A 26,853-nucleotide genomic window follows, 5' to 3' on the forward strand; every position below is an offset into this window, starting at 1 on the left:
GGGAAAAAGAGTGGGAAAAGGAAAGAGAAGAGGAAAGAGGAAAGGAAGGAAGGAAGGAAGGAAGGAAGGAAGGAAGGAAGGAAGGAAGGAAGGAAGGAAGGAAGGAAGGAAGGAAGGAAGGAAGGAAGGAAGGAAGGAAGGAAGGAAGGAAGGAAGGAGGAAGGAAGGAAGGAAGGAAGGAAGGAAGGAAGGAAGGAAGGAAGGAAGGAAGGAAGGAAGGAAGGAAGGAAGGAAGGAAGGAAGGAAGGAAGGAAGGAAGGAAGGAAGGAAGGAAGGAAGGAAGGAAGGAAGGAAGGAAGGAAGGAAGGAAGGAAGGAAGGAAGGAAGGAAGGAAGGAAGGAAGGAAGGAAGGAAGGAAGGGAAGGAAGGAAGGAAGGAAGGAAGGAAGGAAGGAAGGAAGGAAGGAAGGAAGAAGGAAGGAAGGAAGGAAGGAAGGAAGGAAGGAAGGAAAACGATAATGATCCTGGCCCTGCCCCATGAGGGTGTGCCTCCTGGGCAGGTGCAGTGAACAGGACGAAGGAAGAAAGGCAATGAAAATGAAAGTTGGTGGCACACAGAGAGAAGCAGGGGCGGTCTCTGCATCGAGCCCCGGAGCCGCTGCGGGCTCCGCGGGGCCGGGGCCGAGCGCTGCTGTGTGCGAGCGTGGGGACACCTGGGGTGCCGGCCTTCCCTTGGGAAGGAACTCCTTCTTTGCCCCTCTCCCTCCTTCCCCAAGCCCTGAAAAAGAAAGGGAAAAAAAAAAAAAAAGAAAGATGGAAAAGAAAAAAAAAATCCAGTGGTGTATGAGTCCATCGGGCTGCAGCCCATGGAATGATCCCAACGGGCTGGATTCATTCCCCCGGAAGAAGGTGGCAAAATCAATGAGACCTCTTCAAACAAGCACACACTCCCCCCCTCCCCAGCAATCACCGCCCGGATCTCGCCGGGTCGCGCCTGACGATCGCGTTTCGCCAGTTCGCTTAATTTCGGAGCAAACTAGAATCAATTACTCGCTGTTTAATTTCCAGCGCTCATCCCTAAGCCCCAACCAAAATATTGACCTAGGCGGGTTAGATAAGTTGGGCTCTTGCCATCTGAGCCGCTTCGGTGTCGAGCGGGGCCGGCAGCGCGGGGCGCGCAGACTGAGAGGCTGTGGGAACGGCAAATTAGTATTATTTATTATTATTGTGATGATTTGGGGTTTTTTTTTGTCGGAGGAAAACACGGGTGGAAACACACTTTGGAGCGTCCGGAGCGTCGGGGCTGGTGCGCAGCTCTTTGTATGTAAATAGTGGCCTTAAAAAAGAACTGGGAAGTCGCCCCCCTCCCTCCCTCCCTCCCTCTCTCTCTCTCTCTCTCCATCCCTCCCTCCCTCCCCTCCCTCCCTCCGTCTCTCCTTCCTTCCCTCTGCCTCCCTCCCCGCGCCCAGGACCCTCCCCGCGCCGGTAATTAACTGACACGTTATACCACTCATCACCAATGGTGGAAGCTCGGAGCTCGCCCAAAACCCGCAATTTCACATCTGCAAACACTGTCTTCATCCACTTGACTTCCAAGACCCGCCCACACGTGGCCAACCTTTCCTGGGTTTAATGTAGGTTTTTTTTTTTCTCCCTCCTCTCGGCAGGTTCATGTGTGGGGACCAGCCTTATATGGACTCCTCGCTCCAGCAATGGCTCGGGATTTTCCAGCGGCAGGCGCGGGTTCGGCGCGGCTCTGAACAAGATCCAGAAAGTGATCTTTTTTTTTTTTTTTACTCCTTTTTTTTTTTTTTTTTTTTTTTTTTTTTTTTTGGCGTCTCTTTCCCCCCCCCCCCCCCTTTTTTTTTTTCTTTTTTTTTTTTTTTTTTTTAATTTTTTCTCCCTGAGTTACAAACTATTCCCGAAACCAGCTGCTGCTCCCGCTCTCGGAATTTTCCCCCGTGGCACAACAACCAGCACCGCAGAGACCCGGCGCTGTGGCCGCTTCTCTCCCGCACAACCCCCGCCGCTTATTTTTCTATAAATCCATATTATTATTCTATTTTTTCCCCCCTTTTTCCGTGCCCCCCCCCCCCGTCCCCGTCCCTCCCCGTGTCCCTGCGCAGTGTCGCTGTCGCCGCTCGGCGTGTGCGTGCCCAGCCGTGACCCGGCGCTCGGCCAAGCCGCGGCTCCAACTTTCCCAGGCGGAATTTGGCCGGAACATGTCTCTGACCAACACAAAGACGGGCTTCTCGGTGAAGGACATTTTGGACCCTCCCCGACACCAACGATGAGGACGGCTCGGCGGAGGGTGGCGAGGAGGAGAGCGAGGCGCCCGAGCCGCCCAGGAAAGCGGGAGTTTTGGGACAAACCCCCTTGGACACTGTTCCGACGCTGCCTTTGAAGAGCCCTTTCTATGATAACAGCGATAATCCCTACACGCGCTGGCTGGCGAGCGCCGAGGGCATCCAGTACTCCCGTGAGTGCCGGGGCAGCAAAGATTGGGGGGCGCTGGGATGCGGCTCGAGGTGGGGGGACCCGCGGATGGATGGATGGATGGATGGATGGATGGATGGATGGATGGATGGATGGATGGATGGATGGATGGATGGATGGGGCTGCCTCTCTCCATGCCCGGCCTCCGGGCGGCTGAGGGCATGCGGGGGGCGGCGGGAGGGATGCGGGGGGCGGCCGAGGGGCGCTCCTCCATCCTGTCGCCCTCCGCTGACCCACCGGGCACGGCTTGTCCGCAGTGCACGGGCTGGCGGCCGGCGGCGGCGGCGGCCAGGACCCCTCGGCCAAATCGCCGGAGCCGTCGGCGGACGAGTCGCCCGACATCGTCCGCACGACGGCTCCGGCGATTTGGCCGAGGGGTCCTGGCCGCCGCCGCCGCCGGCCGCCAGCCCGTGCACTGCGGACAAGCCGTGCCCGGCTGGGTCAGCGGGAGCGGCGACCAGGATGGAGCCCGGAGCACCTGGCCAGCCTGATCCGCCTCACCCCCACGCAGGTGAAGATCTGGTTCCAGAACCACCGCTACAAGATGAAGCGGGCGCGGGCCGAGAAAGGTATGGAAGTGACTCCTCTCCCCTCGCCGCGGCGGGTGGCCGTGCCGGTGCTAGTCAGGGACGGCAAGCCGTGCCACACGCTCAAAGCCCAGGACTTGGCAGCCGCGACGTTCCAGGCGGGCATCCCGTTCTCGGCGTACAGCGCGCAGTCCCTGCAGCAGCACATGCAGTACAACGCGCAGTACAGCGCGGCCGGCAGCCCCCAGTACCCCACAGCGCATCACTTGGTACAGGCGCAGCAATGGACTTGGTGAGGGCCCCGCGCACACGCCCCCGAGAGCGGAGGAAAACACAGAATTAACAGGCACAAACCGGGAGAGAGAGGAAAAAAAAAAACAAAACAAAAAGAAAAAAAAAAAAAAAAAAAAAGGAGACAGACTGATGCTCCGAAAATTAAAAAAAAAAAAAAAAAAACTGCGGGGGAAGGAATGGCGAGGGAAACGCTATTATTATTATTATTATTATTGCTATTATTATTATTGCTATTATTATTATTATTATGGGTTCTTTCCCTCTGCCGTTTCTTTTCCCCTCCATTTTTTTGGGGGGGTTCGGTTTCATTTCGGGGGGAGGCGGGGGGTGAGGGAAGGGAGGTGTTTTTTGTGCGTCATTGTTTACAGAAATTTTTTGCGCCATTCAGAGTGGTCCTGTCTACCTACAAATAAAATAAAAGAGGAGAAAAAAGGGGAGAAGGGGGGGGAGATCGTCAGAATTACAAAAAAAAAAAAAAAAAAGGAAAAAAAAATAAAGAATAAAATCTCCCCGCGCTGCTCCTGTGATTTTGTGAGGAACGGGGGTGCGGCCGCCGAGCGGAGCACCCCAAAAGGGGAGCGCAGTTTGCGGCCCCCATAGCTGCTCCCGGGGATGTTTTTGCCCCTTGTCGCCGTCGTTGTCTCTGCCGTGAGCCGCGGCCGGGGCGCTCCGTTCCCTCTCTCCCGTTTGGGGGTCGCCTTAACCATTCCCGAGCGGAGGAAAAATCCCCGCGGACGCTGAGACCCTCTCCGCCCGCAGAGCGGCCCCCTGGGCCCCCCCGACATTTAATACCAATTTTATTTTTTTTTTTAAAGCTGCTTTTCGAGGGGAAATAGTAGAGAAGGAGCCAATAACAACGACGGAAAGTCGCGGCCTCGGTGGCCGCCCCGCGTCCCCCGAGCCAGCCCTGCCTGGGCCCGGCCGGGGTGACACGGCCGAGCGGGGCCCCACGCTCCCCCCGGCTTCATTTTTGGAAAAAAACCGCTTTTTTTTTTTTTTTTTTTTTTGGTGGGAACAGTCGGTTTCATCCGCCGGCGAAAAACCGGAGCGGGAAGAATTTATATTTTCCTAATTTCTGTCTGTGAGTGCGCTGTTCTGCTGCTCGGTGCTGCTGAGATTTGGGTTCTGGCACGGCCCCGGTGCCCCCTCCCCGGGCTGGAGCCCCTGCGAGCGGCAGGGAGAGCCGAACTTCGGGCTCAGCCCTCGGGGATGCGCCGGCAGGGCTGGGGAAAGGGTTAACCCGGGGAGAACCCCCCCAAAAACTCGGAGGAGGAGGGAGAAGAGACAAGAGGGAGGCGAGGCGGGGCTGGGCGGCTGTGCCGGGCTGGAACGGGGACCGGGACCGAACCCGGGGCGGGTTGCGGCAGAGCAGCGGCTCCGAGCCCGCCCCTGCGGCTTTCGGGCTGCTAAAGATGCTTCCGAAAACGAAAACAAACCCAAACAGGCTTGGTGAGGAGCCGCGGGGCCGGTGCAGCGCCCGCCCCGTCCCGTCCTGAGCCCGGCCAGGACGGGGCAGTTCAGAGCCAAAGGGACGAGCGGCGCCGGCCCCGCAGCATCCCGATCCCGCAAAATCCCAAACCCGCAGCATCCCGATCCCGCAGCATCCCGATCCTGCAAAATCCCAATCCCGCAACATCCCGGCCCTCCAACATCCCGGCGATCCCGGAGCATCCTGCAGCCTCCGCGCCGCCGCTGGGGTTTTTTATTCTTTTCCCACATTTTTCCTCCGCTCTTTTCCCATCCCTGCTCCCATCCCCGAACCACCGAGGCTCCGCGGAGCGCTGGAGCAGCCGCGGCCGCTTCCAAGCCCTGGGGAGCTGCGCTGCTGTCCCACACCCGAGGGGAACACAGCGACCAGAGCCGGTTTTCCCTTCTCCAAACCCGGCGTGCGAGCCAGGAGCGGACAGAATGAAAACTATCAATTTTTCCTCCTTACTTATTTTTTTTAATTAAAAAAAAATCCCCATTTTTTTTCCCTGTTTTTGGGTGGTTTGTTGTTTTGTTTTTTTTGTTTTTTTGTTTTTTTTTCCCCCTCATTCCCCTCGGGCTGTGGCGAGTCTATCAAACCAGTTGTGTGGCCCTAACCTCCGTGGCCTTATATCTGCCGTGCCGCCGGGCCAGTCTATCTTTGCACAATATACAGTAGACTTCAGAGAGCAGCACAATGGGGGAGGCAGGGAGGTGAGCATGTTAGAGGCGTGCATATTAACGAGCCGCAGCCAGGGAAGCCAAAGGAGCCGGCGAAAAACCGGGAGAGACGGTGCGGGAGGAGAGGAGGGGGGGACGCCCTCGCCGCGCCTCGCCTGCCTCGGCCTTGGCTGTTTTCTGTTTTTTGGGGCTCGGCATTGATGCGGAGCGCGGAGTCAGGGAGCGGTGTCCTCCGCGTTTTGTTCGGGCTGTCACTCGCGCTCATTGTTCGGCATGTTCTACATGTTGTATCCCATATGGCCAGCTGGGCCGGGGACCCCTGACAAAACCCAAATTGTGCCCAGCTTTCAAACCCAGCATTGTTGTCTGTGAAAGGCAGGCGAATTAAAAATTCGTGCTATATCTATTCTGGAAAAAAAAAAAAAAAAAAAAAAAAAAAAAAGAAAGAAAGAAAGAAAAAAGGGGGAAAAAAAAAAAAAAAGAGGGGGCGCAAGGAAAAAGAATCTCTGCTCTCTCTTTGAAGGCCAACAGAGCCTCTCCTCTTCTCTGACAAGTTTCTCTCTCATTTCACAGGAAATCCCCCCCCCCCCCCCGCAGCACCGAAAGGCCCGAGCGCGTCCCCCCGCAGGAGCCCGCGGAGCCGCGCTGCGCGGCCGCGGAGGCGCGGGCAGAACAAGGCGGCATTGAGGGCGGGCTGGGCTGCAGCTGCCGCCTCCCTGCGCGGCCCGGCCGTACCGCCAGCCCGGCTGGCACGTCCCGCTGCCTGCCGGAGAAATGGCCCTTTCTTGTCCGCGCTCCTGGTTGTGCAAGGCGGGGAGGAAGGGAGGGAGGGAGGGAGGCAGAAGGAGAGGGAGGGACAGAAATTAAAAAGGGGAAAGAAAAAAAAAAAATAGTAATAGTAGTAATAATAATAATAATAATAGGGGAAATGAATAGTTTAATTTTAAAAAGAGGGGAAGAAAATAACGAAAATGGGGAAATAAGTGGAGGAAGAAAGAAGAAATTTTATAAAGGAGAAACGATTAACAGGAAAAAAAAAAAGAAAAAAGGGGAAAGGAAAGAGAAAAATAAAAGGGAAGAGGAAAAAAAATAACGAAGATGAAAAGGAAATGAGAAAGAGAAAAGAGGGAAAAGAAAAAGATAACGAAACAAAATAAGAAAAAGCGAAGGAAGAAAAAATAACCTGAGAAAGCAGAAAAAGATAAACAACGGATGGGGAGGAAAACAGGGGAGAAAAGAGAAAAAGAGCGGCGAGAAGCCCCAGCCCGGGCATCCCCCGCGCCCCGGGACGCGCAGCGCTGCGCGGGATCCCCGCGGTGCCCGGAGCTGCCCCGGGCTCGGACGAGGCTTCCAGGATGGGGGTCCGGCCCTGGCAACCGCGGCCAGCCCCTCTCGGCCGCCAGGGCGGGTCGGGATTTGGGGATTTGGGAGCTCAGCCCGATCTCCAGGCCCGCTCCGTTTCCTTTCCCCCCCGTTTTTCCCGGTTTTGTCCCCTCGGAGCTCCCCCCCGTGCCCTGTTGACTGTAGGGCTTAGCTGGCGGCGCTGTGGGTTTTTCGGGGCTGCTCGAGGAGCCGCTCGAGGGGAAGCTAAGCCAATATTTACCGAGCCCAGGGCAGCTCCCGGCGGGTTCATTACGGAGCCGGGGGGGCTCCAAGGGCCCGGGGGGAGCCCCGGGGGGCGGCGCTGGAGCGGCAGCAGAGCCGCGACCCCGCTCCGCGTTGCCGGAGATTTGCGGGGCTCCCCCGCACGTGACACCGCCAAAGCCCCCCGAGAAGCGCCCCTGGAGGGGTTCCTTGCTGTAAACGACGGGTTGTGCTTGCGTTATGCGCCGAGGCCGAGCAGCGGCCGCGGGGAGGCAGCAGAGCCCCGCGGAGCCCCGCGCTGGACGGGGCGGAGGCTGCGCTGCCCCTCGGCGCCCCCGGGCCCGGCGGAGCGGGGCACCCCGAGGCTCCGTGTCTCTGTGCCCGGCGACACCCCCGTCCCCGGGCCGGGATGGCCGCGCGGCGGCGCTGCTGGATAAGGGACAGGGACGCGCCGTCGGGGCCGCCCCGCGGGGAGGGGACCCTGGCGGCCGCCCGGGGACACCGAGGGGAGGGACGGGCAGCTGGAGGGTGGGACAGGAACCCCCGGCCTGCGGGAGGAGCGGCCTGAGCCCTAAACCGGGGACATCGCTTTGAAATGCAGCGTGGAGATCGGGGAGTGATGAGGTCTGGCCCATGACTCTCACTGTGGACTGGTGCCGCCCCTCAAACTCCTCAGGCCACAGAACCCCACCTTTGGGGCAAGCAGAGTGTCCCCAACACCCAAAACCCACCTTTGGGGCAAGCAGAGTGTCCCCAACACCCAAAACCCACCTTTGGGACAAACAGAGTGTCCTCAACCACAGAACCTACCTTTGGGACATGCAGAATGTCCCCAACCACAGAACCCACCTTTGGGGCAAGCAGAGTGTCCCTAACCACAGAACCCACCTTTGGGGCAAGCAGAGTGTCCCCCAACCACAGAACCCACCTTTGGGACAAGCAGAGTGTCCCAAGCCCCAGAACTCAGCCTTTGGGGCAAGCAGAGTGTCCCCAACCACAGAACTCACCTTTGGGACAAGCAGAGTGTCCCAAGCCACAGAACCCCACCTTTGGGACAAGCAGAGTGTCCCCAAAGCCCGGGCAGGGTTTGGTGCTCAGCACTCGCCCTTTCCACGCTGGAAGAACAAACAAACTGATGGCGAGGACGGCGTGGAATTCCGGAGAGATGGAGAGGATGAGGCAGCACATCCACGGCTTCCTCCCGCCCCACAGGGAGCCACTGGGATGGGGACTGAACACCCAGAGGGAACCAGGCACCTGGGCACAACAGGTGAGTGTCTCAGGACAGCCCTGGGCTTCTCCCTCTCCAGGTGATGCCTCACTGAATTTTGGGTTTCATTCAGTGCTGGCGAATTTTCTGCATTTTGCCCAATGCCGTTAATTGGCGGTAATTATGTAGAGATTCAGGGAATTTCTGAGGAGGGAGACACAGGAGAGACCCCTCCCTTCAGCTCCCCCATGGCCCTTGCAGGCAGCAGCCTCCCTCTTTCCCCCTTTCCCTCTATTCCTCTTTCCCTCTGTCTCTCTATTCCTCTTTCCCTCTTTCTCTCTTTCTCCCTCTCTCCTGCTCAACACTGGGGAATGTTATCCCCACCTCCTCTCCCTCCCTGATATTTAAATTACCAGCAAACTGGGAGAACCTGGGATGCTTCAGCTGCAAAGGACAAGCACTTGATTGAGGGAAATAAAAAAGAAGGAAAAAAAAAAAAAAAAAAAAAAAAGGAGGATTTAAGGTTGCAGCATCCTTCCCTCCCACAGGCCCCACAGGTCTCACCAGCCACAAAACTCAAAGTTTGTCTGAACGTACTTTTATTGAACATAATTTTATTGAACATAATTTTATTGGGTCATACAAAGTCTGGGCAGCTTCAGTGGGGCTCATGCACTGCCCCTGATTTCCACTGACACATCTGGGATTAAACCACCAGCAATCACATCCCTGCTCTCAATGCAAAACATCCCAGATCTGCTGGGAAAACCCAAGAGCTCAGACAAACATCCCTGGGATTGTTCCAGGTTCACTTGGACAGACAGAGTGCCTCAATCCTGCCTTGGGATCTGCTGCTTTCTGTAGGATTCAGCCCCAATTCAGGGAGAAAGTTCTCCATGAGATAAAAACTGCAAGAAATAAATTGTGTCAAATCGTGCTGGTCAAATCATTGCCTCTGATTGGGTCTGGCCAAGCAGGCTCAACTATTTCAGGGGAAAATAAAACAGGTTTAAGGTGTGGTTGTGTGTCTGGATGTGCAGGGATGGAGCTGCTCCTCCTCACCACCTGTGGGATCCATCACTCCTGGCTCCCACATACACATCCTGTCTGAAGGGAAAGAGTTCAACTCTGGTTGTTCAAGAGTCTTAAAAAGAACATCCCTGGAAGATTTACCCCATTATGGAGCTTCCCTGCTGTTATCCAGACATTATTTCTCCCCTCTCCAGTTAGAGCTGTCCCACAAAAAGTCACTGACTCCTAAAAGAGATGAAAGCACCACACAGGATTCCTAACCCGAAATCAGGCCAAGTGACTCAGCCTCGATAAATTTTGGGTAGAAATGGCCATAAATCCCTCAAATCCTCGGGGATATGCCTCCATCCTTTGCCACACCACAGCTCTTGGCAGCACATCCCACAGGTAACACAATTCCCAACCCTCCTTGGTGCAGGTGTTCCCTGGGGGTGCAGCAGTGTGGCTGAAGGCTTTGCTCATCCTCTTCCTCCCCTTCACACTCCAGTGGCTTGGGAAGGGCTGCACTCTCCTTCCACAGCCTGCACACCAGCAGGAGCGTTGCTCATTCCCAGAGTACGACAGGCATCAGCCTGAAACATTTCAGAGGGAGCTGCAGGGAAGTGACCCCTGAGTTCTTTCCCCAGGTGCTTTCCCAAAATCCCACAGCAATCCCATGAAAGTGGTTCTGGAGCCCCTTTGGCTGAGGCAGAGCCCATGGGGTGAGCCCAGGACTAAACCAGTGACTCCCAGGCCAGCCTTGTTGTGCCCTAAGAGCGAGGGGAGATGCTGCCCCACACGTATCCGGAGGGGCTTGGAATTCCCCCAGCCGGGAGAGAGGCCCTGGTTGCACATCAGACCCGTCACAGGTGAAGAAGGGAAGGGATCAGAGACGATTTCAGACACAAACTCAGATCCAGGGGCCTCCACCCCTTCAACACCTCCCAGGGGGAGATGCTGGGAATTCCCACTCCACCCTCAGGGACCCTTGGCCCCACTGGTGCTGATCCATCACGGCCATCCCAATCTGTCTGTGCTCCTCTGCACCAGATCCATGGATTTCCACACCCAAGGGAATGCTGGCAGTGCCAGGCACCTCACCAAGCTCCCCCTGCCAGGATGGAAACGCCTTGTGCAATCCTAAATATCCAAAACACCCAAAGACAAAGGCCTTAAAGGGCAAAATCCCCTCCTGGCTCAAGGGGTGCTTTTTAAGCTATGGATAAATGCAGGACCGGCCTTTGATGTCCCTCTCAGAGTTAGGGAACAGCTGGATGAGAACCCACCACAAAAGGGAATTCAGGGCTGTCATTAGCGGTGACTTGGGGTGGCAGCTGCTTGCTGTGGGTTCCAGGCAGCTCCTTGATTGGTCCCTCTCGAGTGGGGCCACTTAAAACTCCATATCACACGGGGGAAAAGGCAATGGAAGCACCCCCAGCTTTTTGTATTTCAGTTCTCTCAAGGGTTTGTGAATGAGGCGAAAATAAAACACCCCAGAGCCATCAAAGAGCAAAGCGAGCTGATTGTGGTGAGGAGGGAGGGAGAGGAGGAGGAATGGTCACTCAGTGTGCACCCAATTCCTTCCTGGAGCATCCCAGGGCACCCCACACACGGGAAACCCAACCTCCCTTCCACACAATGTCTTAGGAGAATTAATCAATAAACAGATTGCACAATGTAGCTAAAAAGTCAGAGGAATGCTAACACTGGAGGTCACTTTGCCCTGGTGGAGTCCATTCAGGATAAATTTTTATTCTCCTCCCTTCCTCTTGAACCATGGGTTTGCAAATAATAAATAATGAATGCCTGATTATGGAAGAGCAGCCCCAGCGCTGTGTGGCAGAAACCCACCCAAAATTTGGCCTGTCCAAAGTCCCAATGGAGCACATCAGTGGCTCAACATCAAAATGTTGTCACCTCCAGGGCCAGCAAAGATGTCCAGCAGGGATTTGGCAGATCTGGGAACACCCCTATGACATCCAGCTCCATCTATCCTGGTTTGTGTGGCTGCCCAGAGACACCTGCTCACCTCGTTTGTTTTTGGGAAGTTTTGACTTTGGAAAATGTGTTGTATTTTTTTCCCCTGGACCAGCACCCGTGAAGGGATAAATCAACTCAGTGGCGTGCCTGAGGCCATCTGGCTGGGCTCATCATGGGGTTTGTGCCACTGGCATGAAGAAAATGATAAACAAGCCCAGATTTTCCATGTGGGTGTTGCCGTTGTGCCGGAATTCAAGCAGGAATCCGGGAGCAATCCCAGTTTAGCTCCACCCCGTCGTTCCAGGCTCTGTTCACACCCCGAGGGCAGGGAACAGCACCTTCCTGGGTTTGGGGTTTTCCTGCTCCACCTCAGCCATGGAGGAGCTGAAAAGCTTCACCGTTCCTGCTCCCTAATTGATGATAACCATTGATTATCAAACAGGGAGAATTCCATGTGTCCTTCCAGCAGCTCCTGCCCCTGGTCACCAGCAGGGACACTGGGGACCTCTCCAGTGCCCCATGCAAACATCACTCACTCCCCTAAATACCCAGTCTCTACTTTGTGCAGCTCGATTTTAAAGGCAAACAGCAGCTTTTCTCCATCAATAATTCATGGGCCACTCCAGATAGCCATCAAATACGTAACCAAATTAAGTGAACAGTATCTTGAGGTTTGCAGCCCAAGGTTTCCTGCCTCAGCCCGCAGCATGCCTGCCTCTGTTTGGGTTGCCACTTAATCACTGCACAATATTTGCTTTGGCTTGGCTGTGTGTGAGGAGGGATTTATTCCATCCCATCTGGCTGCAGGAGGGGGAAAAGCCTCCCTTAACTCCTCCTCTGGCTGCCTTGGGGACCTTTGGGAAGGAACTCCGCAGTGGAGCAGCTAAAAATGCTCCAGATACCTGCTTTGACATGCTGTTTATCCATACTGTGAGTTTTTAAGGAATAACTCCCACCACTCCAGGCTTCCTCTTGCACCTCCTGAGCTGCCCACACAGCTCTCAGAGGTAATTGCACTCAGAGCAATCCCAGCTTTGTCTGTGCCCCTCGAAACCCCCCCAAAATAACGACAAGGGTTTAATCTGCATTTATTTGGGATGATTTCAGCGTGGCTCAGCACAGCTCCCGGGGAGCTGGAGAGGAACAAGGAGCCCATTGTGCCTCGTGTGCCACACTCAGAGCCCATCAAAGCCAGCGCCAGCCTGGAAGATTCTTGACTTGAGATCCACTGGAAAAGCTCCCAGTGACTTCAGGAGGCTTTGAATCAGGTGCTCCAAGGAGGAGAAGCCACGCTGGCGGCGGCAGGCTCCGTGTTCATCGCTGTTTGGAGATGGAACAAGAAGTTCTGAGAAGCCACAGAGGCAACAAACCAGAAAATACCAACAATAAACCTCGACAGCCATTATCTGTAATCGAGTGTGGAACGAGTGGAGAGAGCACTGAGTGCTTCCCAGATCTGCCCTGAAAACTTTGGGAACGGGGAGGAGGGGGAGAGCAGAGAACTTGCACCTGAGTTTGCCACAGCTTGGCACGGAGCAGCTCCCTGGGAGGGAAAAATGGGAGCAGGGAGATCGTCAGCCCAGCCCAGCCCAGCCCAGCCTCACCTGCTGGGTGAGGCACAGGGGAGGAACAACCCCAAAAACAACAAAAAGCAGCAGGGCAGGCACCCAGTGCATCTCCTGAGGGACCAGCACCTTCCTCAGGCAGCTCTGCACCCAGAAAACTGCCTGGAAAACCTGTTATTCTTGGAATGCTTGGGTGAGGTCTCCAGCCAGCACCTAGCGGGGAAGAAGAGATAATTCAGCTGTTATTCCAAGGGAGGGAAAGCAGAGCCAGCAGGAGAGGACCCACTGAGCAGCAGTGGCACCGGAGGAGCAGTTTTACCCCTTGAGCAGCATCTCAGGCACCAGGGTTTGTGTTTCTGAAAATCCCTGGCACCCACTGTGCCACAAAAGTCACTCCACGAGGCCATCCCCAGGCTCCATCAGGAGGGATATTAATTGCTACAGAGACACTTTTCCCTCCCATGTCTGGATGTGTGCTCGGTGGTTCCTGCGCTGGGGAAATTGCCGCTCTCTCCTGATTAAGTGCTTAATTGTGGCCAGAGCTTCCTCAAGTGTTCCCAGCCCTGAGCTGAAGTCCCACTTCAAACACGTGCTGTTATTGACTTCCTTACCAATTTCCTCCCTGGGAATGCCTTCCAAAGGGGGCCTGAGGGGCTCTGGGTGCATCCCTGTTCTGCAGGGAGCCAAGTGGAGAGCTGGGTGCATGGAGAGCACTCACTAACTTGGGCTCCAGCAAGATGTTTGGCAGACAAAACCAAAGGAATTTAACCATGATTTTAGAGGCATTCCCATCCCTGGGAATGCTCAAGGCCAGGTTTTGAGAACCTTCATTCTACTTGAGGCAGTTCCCACCCGTGAAATCTCACCCACAGCTCCACAAAAAGTTTCTGGCCATGGGGAAAAGCTGAGGTTAAAATCCCCGTAGGCCTCGCAACAGTGACACCAGCCCCAGCTCAGAGCTGCTTAATGGTTAATGGAATAATATTTCCATCCGTTGTAGATGAGAAAAGATAATTACTTTCGGGGTTTAAGAACCAAATGTGTTGATCCAAATGTAATCTCAGTGTTTTAGCATCTGATTATTACATCAGAAACACAAATGTCAACGGGCCGCAGCAACCGGGTTGTCAGGAGGGGGGAAAGGGAGATGTGTGACTTAAATCACACACCAGGGGAAAGATGCCCCAAAGGGACTTTTAACTTGAGTTAATTAAAAATATTCTACTTCCCCAAAGCATTTTGGGGGCTGGGAGCTCATGTTTTCCCTCAGTGATCCTTCTGCTACACCCAGACCAAGGGACAACCAGAGGGGACAGCTGTGGGTCATTCCCTGCTCGCCCAAACCAGGGATACAAATCCCAGATGGCTCACTCCCCACAGGAAGGAATGGCTGCAGGAATGTCATACACTGAGGGTGCTTTGGTGCTTCCATCCCGGGTCTTTTCTCTGGAATTCTTTCTGTCACCTCCATGGGCCCAGCTGGGCCTGCTTGTCCCTGCTGTCCTAAACCCAGAGGACATGGGAGAGGTTTCCTTTCCAACCCAAACCACCCCAGAACCTGCAGCAGCAGCCCATCCCTGAGGCAGTTTGGACAGGAGATGACAGGATTTCTGTTCCCCAGGAATCCCTGTTCCCCAGGAATCCCTGTTCTCCCTCTCCCAAAAGCATCCAGCACACGCGGGGACCAGCACACAACGTTAACACAAGCGTGCTGCCAAGAACCAACTGGAATTGTGGTGCTTTGCTGTTGAACAAAGCCCTTGCCTTGATTTCTCAGCCAAGTTCAAGTTCCCAGCGGGCTGATTGTCCCCCACCCTGTCCCTGAAGCACCCAGGGCTGTGTGGAATTTTATTAAATTGCCAGCACGGGCGGCCGTCCAAAGTTCGTGCGGCTTGATGTGATCGATGGCAGCAAAACACGGGAAGAAAGGCAGGGGGAGGGGGGCACCCCTGTTTGTTAAGGCTTTTTCTTTTCCCTTTTGAATAAAATGTCAACTCCATTATATAGATGTCAACTCCATTACTGCAACACTCCCGTGGCAGCCTCAACATGGAACTATCTGCTAATAAAACAACTTTCTCGCAGGGGGAGCAGAGGGCAAGTTACCTGCTGGAGGTTCCAATCTGGTTAAGAAAATTCCTGTTTATCCCTGCAGGCACAAACACCATTTCCATTATCCTGGTTTCCTCCTCGTCTTTGTTGGCCCCAAAGCAAAAACCTGCTCTTGTATCCTGATGAGCCCGCGCTGGTCGCGGACCTTTCCTCGTTAGAGAAGGTGGAAAATGAGGAGTGCAGTGCCTGGTGTGCTGCTAAAAAAAAAAAAAAAAATAAAAAAAAAATCTGGGTTAGAATCGTGGAATAGCCTGGCATTGAAGGCACCTGAAAGGTCTCCTTGTTCCAGCAGTAGCCAAGGTGGCAAAAACAGAGAAGGGGGATGCTCCAGGGGGATGTGCTGCCAAACCCTCTGAGGGGGGTTTGGGGACATGTGCCCCCCAAATCAGCAAGATCTGCCCACAGGCAGAAGGTACCAAAAGCACCACCCCAAAAGCACTTTCAGAGAAGCCCCTGGAGGGGTTTGGCACGTTTGTGTGCCTGGGAAACCAGGATACACTTGGAAAGAGAATTTGGGAGGGTGAAACTGGGGGCTCCCATCCCTCCACAGCTCTTTTGGAATATAAATTCTGTTTTCAAACAGGAAGGCAGGGAAGCCCCTGAGCCTTGCCAGGCATGGGTTGTGAGAGGCCAGGGCTCCTCCCTCGCTCTCAGGTTCGCTGGCTGCACACATCCCCATGCAGACAGACAAAGATGAGAACATATTTAGACAAGAATAAAGAAACCCATTCCACGACGGGAGTTGTTTAGATAATTGATTTCCCTTGGACTTACAAGCACTAAATAACAGCCAGGCAGGCACATCTCCCAGATAACCTTTTCCTTCAAATCTCTCTTCCAAAGGATTGGCCTTTGACAGAGGTGTCGCTGGGAGCGCAGCTCTGAGGCAGCTCGTAGGTAGGACCTCGCTGAGAGAAGGCCATGACTGTTCCTCAAGCAATTATTTTTTCCCCCTGTATCCTTTGCATAGAGAGAGCTAATTAACTGCCTGCCAGGTTCTGCAGATCCAGGGCGCAGAATGAAGTAGCACAAATGTCATAATTAATTAGCAGTTTAACGCCAGAACGAACACGGCAAAGGTGCCCTGTCAATATTCCGGCGCTGGGGTGGGGAGCATTCCACGTGCCAGGCACTGGGGCACATCCAGCCTGGACAGCAGAGGGGATTTCTTCATGGAAAGGGTGGTCAGGCATTGGAAATGCCCAGGGAGGTTTGGAGTGGCCATCCAAGGAAGGAATGGGGGTGGCACTCAGTGCTCCGGGCTGGGGACAGGGTGGGCATCGGGCACAGCTTGGACTGATGGGCTGGGAGGGATTTTCCAGCCCCAGTGGTTCTGTGATCACACCACAGAGCCCCAGACTGTTGGAAGCTCAGCTGGAATCACTGAGAAATGAGGAATAACCTGTCATGTCCCCCTGTGGAGTTGGGCAGGGACAGCCCATGCCAGGCTGGGATCATCCCTGTCCCTGCACCACCCAGCCCCAGGCTCTGCTCTTTCCCAGGGACATCATCCATCCTACCTCTCCCTCATCCACCAGGACGTTTTGTTTCCCTATTCTTAGTGAGAATCACCCCTGCCAGTGGCCACCAGGCAGGCCCCAGCCCCTGTCCCACTTTCAGGGGTGTGTTTGGCACAGAGACACAAAGCTGTCACACAGACCCGAAGCCATCACACACACCCAAAGCTGTCACACGCCTCCCATGGGCAGAAATTCCTTTCCCAGAGATGGAAGAGGGGCTCAGCAGCATGGAGTCACCAGCTTCCCCCTGGATCAAGGCTGACAGAGAGGGGTTAGACCTGGAGCAAGCCCCGCACCAGACCTGCCGCAACAATTAAAACCGAAACAATTAGAGTCATCAAGGCTGGCTCCTGGCAGGAGCCAAAACCCAAGAACTCCCTGAGAAAGCTCTCAGCCCTACCCTTGTTCCCTGAGCAGATGTTCCCAGTGCTGCTGGGCACTGGGGAGTGCACCCACACACCTGGAGCCCAGCAGGGACAGCTCCCCATGGGACACCCCAAATCCTGCCCCTGTGAGATCCACAGCTCTGAAAGTAAAAACCCCAGTGTCACTGTCATGTTTTCTGGAAAAATCCCCTTGCCCAGGATTTTGCTCCTGGGAAGCTGAGAAGCCTCGGAGAAAAAGGAAAACAATAATTATCCCGTTTGCTTCTCCTGTGTTGTGCTGCTTTGGAATGTGGTTGGAGATTGTTTATCCAACGTGTGAATTGTTTTGACTTAATGACCAATCACAGTCCAGCTGTGTCGGGACTCTCGAAGGAATCACAAGTTTTTCATTATTATCTTTCAGCTTTCTGTCTGTATCCTTGCTCTATTCTTTAGTATAGTTTTAGTATAGTATTTTTTAGTATTATATTTACTAATATTAAAATACTATAGTATTTTTTAGTATTATATTTATTCAGGTGCCTTCAATGCCAGGCTATTCCACGATTCTATTATATTTAGTATTATATTTATTTAATACCTTTATTTAGTATCTTCATTTAATATATTTAATATATTTATTTAGTATCTTTAATAAAATATAGATCATAAAATAATAAATTAGCCTTCTAAGAACATGGAGTCAGATTCATTCCTTCCTTTCCTCATCTGGGGATCCCAAAAATACCACACCCCAGGACTCAAGCATGATTCCCAAGGGTTCCAGAGCAGGGCAGATTCCTGCAGGAAAATAAGAGCGAGGACTTACAGGCATCCGTGTCTCCTTCCATCCTCAGCTCCCCCAGCTCCACTCCCTTTCCTCATTCACCGTGGGAGATGTTCAGGGGGAAAAAGCAGAGCGAGGGACGAAGCCCCTCATCCCTGCATCCGTTTGGGATCATCCTGCTGCCATTTCTGGGCTGTGCCAGGTGGGAAGGCAGCTCTGAGCCCGGTTTGGGTGATTGAAATGCCGCTGCTGCCTTGCAGAGCCAACTCCATGGTGACAAGCAGCTCCGGGAGCCGTGACACCGGCGGGTCAGAGCCGGCACGGCAGCACCGGGAGGGAACAATGAGGCGGAGCAGGAACCCGGGCCCCGGGAAAAAGGATGGCCTTGAGCAGGAGAGAACAGCACGGCACGCAGGAGAAGGTCCTTAACTTCGGTTTCCTCTGTTTTTTAAACCTAATGAAGTCTTTTATTAACCCCATCTGGAAGGGGCCAGCACCTCTCCAACATCTGCTCGGGGGCTTTGTTCAAGTGTGAAACTTCTCCACTGTTTTTCCGAGCCTGGCTTATTCCAGCACTTCAACAATGGGATGTTCCCAGGGATTTCTGTCACCCCAAAGTGCTGACTCCTGCAAGTGAGAGCCCCAAACCAGTGGTTGGGTAATGTCCATCAGCCATGAGGGACCATGCACTGCAGAGCTCCACACGGGAATGCTGCTCCTCGTGATGGAGCAGCGGATTCCCAAAGCTGGGAAGGCGCCAGTGTCGCGGATATCTTTTATGAAAAATCCTTTCCTTAGGATTTTTCCTCCTGAGAAGCTGAGAAGCCTCAGGAACAAAATGTAAACATTGATTATCTGCTGCTGTGGAGTGCAACAGGTGGATCTGTGATGGGCCCATGTTGCATGTTTGTAATTAATGGCCAATCACAGTGAGCTGGCTCAGACAGAGAGTCTGAGACGAAGCCTTTGTTATCATTCCTTTCTATTCTTAGCTTAGCTAGCCTTCTGATGAAACCTTTTCTTCTATTCTGTTAGTATAGTTTTAATGTAATATATATAATAAAATAATAAATCAAGCCTTCTGAAACATGGAGTCAGATCCTCATCTCTTCATTCAATATAAGACCCCTGTGAACCCGGTCGCACATCAGCAGGGCACTTATCCATCCTGCCACTGCCTCCCACAGCCCAGAGGGAATTTCCCTGTGGAACAGCTTTGGATCCAGGCAGAGGTGGCTACAGCAGCAGGGATTTCTGTGGAGGAAGCTTGGGAGACATCTCCCACCACCACGTGCTGGTTTGAGAGCAGAACTCGTCTCCTTTGGGACCACATCCTTCAAAATCCAGTGTAACACACTCCTCCTGGCCCTGTCTTGTCCTGCTCTGTTATTGCCAGCTCTGGGCATTCCCCATCCAGGATCTGGATCACCTCCACACCAGACTGTCCCACAAACCCCAGGATGCTGCCCTGCCGCCTCCATGGGTCCCTCAGTGAGATTTAAAAGATGGATGCCTGTATGGTGTTTCACAGCCTGCACGGTCTGGAGCTGCAGGCAGGACCCAGCAGGGCCAGGAGGAGTTGATATCCAGTCATGGAAAATCCAGAAGGATGAAGGATCCAGCAGCACAAGGGGCTCAGGGCCTCTTGGTCAGGTACCATCTTGAGGTGATCCCACAGCACAACCTCAGCTCCCACAGGTTTGTCCCAGGCTAATTCCACCTCTGCCATGCCTGGGCTCCAGCTCCTTCTGCTCCAGTGATGGGGAGCAAGCCCTGAAGCTGCTCCTCAGCTGCCACTGGCAGGGGGGTAAATACCCCAAAATCCCCATTTGACACCCACAAGTTGATCCCCATTTCACATCCACAGCTGGACCATCTTCCCTGTCTCTCCACACCCCTGGGAAGCAACACATTCCCGATTCCCCTGTCAGCTCCTGCACCCATCAGACACGATCCTACCCGTCAGGGTTGCACAGAAAAGAGGGATGGATTTTTCCTCCAAAAGAGGGGATTTCTCCCCACTTTGAAGCTCCAGGGCACCGAGTCACTAAGGTTACTCCTAACCGTACATGGAATATTGCTCTGATTTTAGAATTTGTGGAGATCATCCTTCAGGAAGGGTCTCTACTTCATGACTTCCTCACACTGTATCTAAACCCAATCCAAATGGAGGTTTTCCCATCTTTTTATTTTCCTCTTTCCCAAGAAAACCCATGTGCAGATCCAGCTCCGTCAGAAGTGAACTTCCCAGCTGGACACGGGTGGCCTCTGGCTCCTTCACCCTCCCCACCAGGACAAGGATCAGCACAAGGATCTCTCCTGGGCAGCAGAGGCAGGGATAAAGCTCTTTCCAAGTCACCAGTGCTGGACATGCACTGAACCCAGCAGCCAGGAGCATGGGAATGCTGGATAACCCTGGAAGTGCTCCAGGCCAGGCTGCACGGGGACCCTGGCAACCTGATCTGGAGCTTGGCACAGGATGGTCCTTCCAGTCCCTTCCATCCCAAACCAGGCAGGAATTCCACGGTGATCCCACAGGTAAAACCCATGGGAAAACATCCACCATGTGGAAGGGCTCCTGTTCCAAAGGCAGGAGCAGTCACGAGCAGCACAAGCCAGGAGGGAATTTAAACCTGGGAGTAACTCAGGAGCCTGGATTTTCCTGGTGTTCCCTCACCCATGCTGCAGCCACAGGGAAAGCCAGCCTTGTTATTCCCACTAATGAAACTGGGAAAACATTATAGAATGAAAAACAGAGCCTCAACAAGGGGAGAGAGGCAGTGGGCCCAGCACAAAGGAGCCGGTGGCACACGCTGCTGCCAGGTGGGATGGGGCAGGTGTCAGGAATCTGGGATCAGGGATCCAGGATTAGGAATTCAGGCATAGAGTGGTGCCAGAGAAACATCTGCATTCTGTAATCCTAGGAAAAGCTGGAGGAGATGCCTCAGGGATATCACACAGAGTATTTCTTGCCACCTCAATAATTAGGAAAACCTTAATTTTCTCTGGGATATTTCACTTTCCTGCTGCCTGCACTGGAACCTGCTCTACTCCCATCCACACTCTTTTCCCTTTCCAGAAACTTTTCCCAGCTGTATCTGAGGACAGAAGACATTTCCCTGGGAGCTCAGTAGCTGCAAACATCCCCTTCCACAGGGAGGATTAAAGCTGCCTTGTCCCCCAAACCCCGCGGGAAAACACATCCATCCAGCAAGCAGGAATCCCAGGGAAGGCTGTGTGAGACCAATGTATTTATTGGTGTGTGAGGGGGGTGGTTATCCCAAAAAAGCCACAATAAGGAAAACCTACAACCACAAGGATAAACATCATGCCATGAAAGTTATCATCATGTAAAGACCTGGGTGGACAGGGACCTCCTAAACCTGACTTTAGGGCAGACCAGACCTGTCACAGGGTGTCCTGCTGTGGCCGTGCCAGTCTTGATGGGCATTCCCGATGGGCATTCCTGCCGGGCATCCCTCGGGCATCCCAGCCCGCAGTTCCTGGCTCAAGGCTCGATTTTTTTCCCCGGCGGCCGCGGTGTCCCGGTTGGTGCCGGGTTAATTTCTCGCCTTGCCCGTGAACAGCCCATTTAGCGCCGCTTCAAACTCCCTAATTCCGGGGGTTTTACGTGGAAATGGTTTTAGAGTGCGCTGGAAACCCGGGGTTCCTTTTCCAATCTCGCCAGGTCTTTAGAAAGCAATTCCTTAAGCCTCCGTTTCCGAGACCCTTTTAATCTCTGCAAATTATTGGTGAGAGCTGAACCGAGGCGAGCCGCCACCACCGCGCTGAGAGAGAGAGGCCACCGCTGATTATTTAGAGGAAACCATCGCTTTTCGGGCCGAGAAATAAATTAGCATTTATACTGGATTATTGAAAAACGCCCCCCCCCCCCAAAAAATCAGCCTCCATCTCCGTGTCAATTGTGGCGCACCGGGGTCAGCACCTCCGCTGTGACCGGCACGGGCTGGCACGGCAAAGGACAACTTGCGTGTGGAAATGAGCCCCGAGCGTGTCATTATCATCCGGGAGGCAAGCCGGGCTGGGAAATCACATCTGCACTCCTGGAAATCACATCTGCACAGCCCGGCATCCCGGCGACCTCCGGCGGAACGGGGGTCATCAGGGAGAGGGGAAAATCACCCCCAAAAATTAAAACACAAGAGTTTGGCTTCTTGGCTTTTTGCAATTTCTACGTGTTTGGTGGTGGGGTTTTTTTTGTTTTGGTTTTTGGGGTTTTTTTTTTTGTTTGTTTAGGGGTTTGTAATTTTGTTTTGTTTTGTTTTCTTTGGTGGTTTTGTTTGTTTGTTTGTTTGTTTTGGGGGTTTTTTGCTTGTTTGGTTTTGTTTTGGCTTTTTGTTGTCGTTGTTGGCTTTTTTTTTTTTTTAATTTGCTTTTAAACTACTTCCCTTGGAATCTGTAGCTTGATCCTGCCAGGGTAGGGAAGGGAAAAAGTCCAGTTTTGTGTGGAACCTCCAGGTGATGGAGGGTTAGCTAAGAAAAACACTCTCTAAAAGCGAGAAAGAGTTCAAGGTTAGCGGGTTGGTTTTTTGTGAGACATTTGCCACATCAAAAAGATTTTCTTTACACTCATCACCGAAATGATGTGATGCTTTTTATCCCAAACATCACATTACTGATGTGGGGAAATTCCTGGGTTGCTGTCCCGGGACATCCTGGTTGGATTTTCCTCCCTGTGCCCCAGGAGCCCAGTCCAGGGTCCTGGGTGCGAGCAGGGGCTGGTGACACACCTGTCCCCTGAGTCCCTACAAACCAGCTCGCTGGTGCCACATCCCAAAATCCCGGCTTACAGGGCCAGTCTGACACAAACAGGACCGGTCCCTTCCAGCCCCTCACCTCTTTCTGCCTGCTTCGACCCCAAAACAGCGCTGAGGCCTCGGGGAGATCCCAAATGCCCGAGAGGCTTGCAGGGAATCCTCCCTACAGCACCAGGAGCTGCCTCTCCCTTCCCAGAGGGAAGCAGGGACACCACGCTCTGCCTCTCATCCATCCATCCATCCATCCATCCATCCATCCATCCATCCATCCATCCATCCATCCATCCATCCATCCATCCATCCACGCCCAGGGCAGGGTTCCTGCTTTGCCAAGCTGCTCCCTTGGAGGGAGGTTTCAGCAGCTCCATCCTGGAGTGTGAGTCCCAGAAAGGAGGGGACCTGCTCCAGTAGGGATGGGAAACTACAGGTGCCGAAATAAAATAAAGTAAAAAAAAAAGTAAAGTAAAAAAAAAAAAAAAAAGTAAAGTGAAAAAAAAATAAAGGAAAAAAAAGCAAAGGAAAAAAAAAAGTAAAGAAAAAAAAAGTAGAGAAAAAAAAAGTAGAGAAAAAAAAGTAGAGAAAAAAAAAGAAAAATAAAGAAAAATAAAGAAAAATAAAGAAAAGAAAGTAAAAAAAATTAAATGATAAAGTTTTAAAAAGGTAAAAGAAAGTTTAAAAAGGTAAAATAAAAAACTAAAATAAGAAACTAAAAAAGTAAAATAAAATAAAGTAAAATAAAATAAAAAAAAATTAAAATAAAGTAAAATAAAATAAAATAATAAAATTATCAGCTTTTGGAGGAAGACTCTGATGAAGGCAGAGCTGGGCTCAGACACGGTTCAGCAGTTCACTGGTACCACTGGTGACACTGGTGGGCACCGGGGGCTGTGCTGGGGGCCCGACCCCAGGGACAGAGCTGTGTCCCACCCTGGGTTACCCTGAGGGGCAGCAGTGCCCCCACGCGTGGGGCACCCCCCGTGCTGCTCCCACGAGGATGTAGAGAGGATTTGGCTTTTTCTCTTCTCTTCTGTTCTTTTTTTTTTTGTTTTTGAGCAGGGGAGGGGAAGAGAGGTACAGGGAAAAAAAAAAAAGGATGGAGGTGCCAGGAACTCAGTCCGAATGGTGGGAATATTGCAACTGAACAGAGCTGTCGGGATTTGGACGGCAGCGCGTGGAGATTCAGGACCCGTTTAACTCCTGACCCTCACCGGGCTCTCAGACGTGGAGCACAAAGTTTAAAACTCAAACCTGCGCCCGCTCCGATCTTTTATCTTTTATTTTTAACAATCACCGCAGAGCTGCAGGTGCCTTCCCTCCAAAAAGATCAGGAGAAGATGGGGTTTGAGAAGGGAAGGGTGCAGTCCGGAGGGTGCGGGACAACCCTGGCTGCCCAAAACCCGCAGAGCGGAGTCCGTGCGCGAACACCGGCAGCACCGCGGGAACCGGTGCCGCTCTGGGGCGAGGCTGCTCACTGAACACCCCGAGTTTTACTAATTTCTGGGCAAGGCGCAGCCCCGCGGGTCCCCGGGCGCGCACCCCGCGCATCTCCCCGCGCTCGGCTGCGCCCGCCCCGTCGCGGCGGTGCCCGGCCCGGGGATGCGGGCACAGCTCCGGCCGCGGGGTCTGGCCGTGCCTCGGCCTCTGAGCCCGGCAGGGATCCCGCTCAGCCCCGCTCAGAGCGGCCCCGACGTGCGCGGGGTGCCGGTGGGGCAGGAGCCCCGCAGCCGCTCCCCGGGGCGGGGGAGCGAGTCCCGCAGCCAGCCCGGCCCCGGCCCGCGGGCTCGGGCTGCTCCAGGCGAGCCTTTCGTTGCGCCAAAACCAACGAGCAAACGAAGAACGACCGAAAAAAAACCGAAAACGCGACCGCAAACGAAGCATCGGCCCTAAAGGGGCCCCGGTGCCGCGGGGGTCCCCGCTGGCCTCGCACCCCGCGGCGGCGGCTCCGAGGGGCCGGGAGCGGGACCGGGATCGGGAGCGGTGCAGCCCGACGGGGAGAGGGGACGGGGCTGCCCGGTGCTGCCGTCGGGGCCGGGCGGGAGCCGCTCTGCCCCGGGACACCGTGCCCGGGGGCGGCCGCGCACCGTGGCGAGGGGCTCGGGGAACGGGCAGGTACTTACGGGCGAGGGCGGCGGGGCCGGGGCCGCTCGGAGCCGCTCGGGCGCTGCCCCGGCGTGGCGGGGCTTAAGAGCCGTCGGGCGGGCGCAGGACAATGGCCGGGAGGAGGGGGCCGGGGCCGGGGGCCGGCGGGAGGCGGGGAGGGGCCGGGGCCGCCGCCGCCGCTCCGCCCCCCCGCGTCTGGCGTAAACCCGGCGCCGGGCTAAAAGAACCGGCGAGCTACCGGCGCCCGGGGCTGGTGGCCGCCGCCGCGGACGGCTCGGCGGTGCCGGCGGCAGCGCCCGGCCCGGCCCGGCCCGCCCCGTCGCGTCCCGCCCCGCCGCGCCATGTCGCTGAGCCCCAAGCACACGACGCCCTTCTCGGTCACCGACATCCTCAGCCCCATGGAGGAGAGCTACAAGAAGTTCGGCGGCATGGACGGGGCGGGCGGGCTGGGCGCGCCCCTCGGGCCGTACCGCCAGGCCTCCGTGCCCCCCGCCGCCGCCGTGCCGCAGCACGTTCCCGCGGGCGCGGCCGCCTACCACATGCCCCACGGCGTGTCGCAGTTCCCGCACGGCGCCGTCGGGGGCTACTGCAACGGCGGGCTGGGCAACGTGGGCGAGCTGCCCGCCTACCCCGAGGGGATGCGGGGCGGCGCGGCGGCGGGCGGCGGCTGGTACGGGCCCGGCGGCGACCCCCGCTACTCCAGCAGTAAGTGCGGGCGCGGGGGGCGCGGATGAGGAGGAGGAGGAGGATGAGGAGGAGGATGAGGGGCGGCCGGGCGCGGGGGGAGCGGAGCCGCGGCCCCGACGGGGCGGGCGCTGAGCAGGCCGTCCCGCTCAGTCTCCAGGTTCATGGGCCCGTCGGCGGGGATGAACGTGGCCGGCATGGGCGGCCTGAGCGGCATCGCCGAGGGCGCCAAGGCCATCGTGCCGCTGCACGCCGCGCCGCGGAGGAAGAGGAGGGTGCTCTTCTCGCAGGCGCAGGTCTACGAGCTGGAGCGGCGCTTCAAGCAGCAGAAGTACCTGTCGGCGCCCGAGCGGGAGCACCTGGCCAGCCTCATCCACCTGACCCCCACGCAGGTGAAGATCTGGTTCCAGAACCACCGCTACAAGATGAAGCGCCAGGCCAAGGACAAGGCGGCCGCGCAGCAGCTGCACCCCGACGGCGGCGGCGGCGGCGGCAGCGGCGGCCTGTGCCAGCAGCAGCCCTCGCCGCGCCGCGTGGCCGTGCCGGTGCTGGTGAAGGACGGCAAACCCTGCCCGCCGCCGGGCAACGCCACCCCGGGCCCCGGGCCCGCCGCCCCCGCGGCCCCCGCCGCCGCCGCCGCCGCGCCCGCCGCGCACCCGCACCCCGGCTCGCTGGGGCAGGCGGCCGACCTGGAGGAGCTGTCGCCCAGCCCGCCGGCGCTGCACGGCCCCGTGGCTCCCCTGGCCCCCCTGGACTCGGCCGGCGTCGACTACAACGGCGGCATGGTCAGCCCCAACCTGCTCTACGGCAGGACGTGGTAATAACAATCGGTGCGTCCCGTGTGTGTCCCCCCGAGTGCGCCGCTCCTCCGGCACCGGACGCTCCGCCCTGCCCGGTGCCCGCGGGGATCGCCGACGGCCGCCCCACCCTCCGTCCCCTCCCGGCCTCCCTTCGAGTTTTTTTTAAGTCTCTCCTGGTTTTGGACAAACGGTCCCGACGGCAGCTCCGAGCGCTTGCGTGAGTGTGAATCAGAGTGGATTTGTGTGAGTGTCGGTGTGACCGTGTCCCGGCCGCCGAGAGCTCCTCCCGACGGGGCGGGGGCGGCCGGGGCAGCGCGGGGCTCCGCTTCGGCCCGGCCCCTCGCCCCGGCGGCAGCGCAGCCCGGAGCCCCGGCGCATATCGCGATAAACCCTCCGAGGCGCGGCTCATCGCGGCCGAATTAACGCCGTGGGGGTGCCCCGGAACGGTGCCATCCCGTTCTTATCTCCGCCCGAGGTAAATTGGGTCGCAGCTCAGTTGAGGCGGGAGCCGTGGCAGGAGAGCCCCGCAGCATCGGTGCTCGGGTTTAAGGGGAAAACCCCGTTTTTCTCGTTGTTGTTATCAAATACCGCGCAGTCAGTGAATGCCCGTGCGTGGACGGGGCGCGCGTCCCGCGGAGCCGCCTCAAGCCCCCGGCTCTTGGCTCGGAGCCCTGCGGAGGTGACGGAGAGCCCGGGGATCCCCGGGGCTGGACCCCGCTTCCCGCCGGGATCGGACCCCGCAGCAGCCGGGGCCGGGGGATGCGCGGAGCCGGAGCGGGGTTCATCCCCGCGCCACTGTCCGAGGAAATCCCGCACGTCGGGAAACGCTCCTCGGGACTCCTTCCGGCAATTTTTCTTTCTTTTTTTTTTTATTTTAATTTTATTTTAAACAATAAAAAGGAAGCCTTGTTCTCAGGACTCGGCTGCTTCTTTCTCGGTGTACGGACTGAAGG

General features: G+C 55.6%; 2 protein-coding genes across 2 annotated transcripts; both read left to right on the plus strand.

Moving 5' to 3' along the window:
• Nucleotides 1–1,975: 1,975 nt before the first annotated feature.
• NKX2-2 (NK2 homeobox 2) lies at nucleotides 1,976–3,301 on the plus strand. The gene is given in 3 exon segments (XM_059469330.1): nucleotides 1,976–2,212; nucleotides 2,214–2,418; nucleotides 2,693–3,301. Coding segments are annotated over 3 exon segments (822 nt in total). The 5' UTR covers nucleotides 1,976–2,161; the 3' UTR covers nucleotides 3,259–3,301.
• A 21,453-nt stretch (nucleotides 3,302–24,754) lies between these two features.
• Nucleotides 24,755–25,921, plus strand: NKX2-4 (NK2 homeobox 4). The gene is made up of 2 exons (XM_059469096.1): nucleotides 24,755–25,121; nucleotides 25,254–25,921. The coding sequence occupies exons 1-2, from the start codon at nucleotides 24,758–24,760 to the stop codon at nucleotides 25,919–25,921; spliced, it is 1,032 nt and encodes a 343-aa protein (XP_059325079.1). The 5' UTR covers nucleotides 24,755–24,757.
• The last annotated feature ends 932 nt before the right edge of the window (nucleotides 25,922–26,853 follow it).

This window comes from Ammospiza nelsoni, chromosome 3 (assembly GCF_027579445.1).
Source record: "Ammospiza nelsoni isolate bAmmNel1 chromosome 3, bAmmNel1.pri, whole genome shotgun sequence".
Classification (NCBI taxonomy): Eukaryota; Metazoa; Chordata; class Aves; order Passeriformes; family Passerellidae; genus Ammospiza; species Ammospiza nelsoni.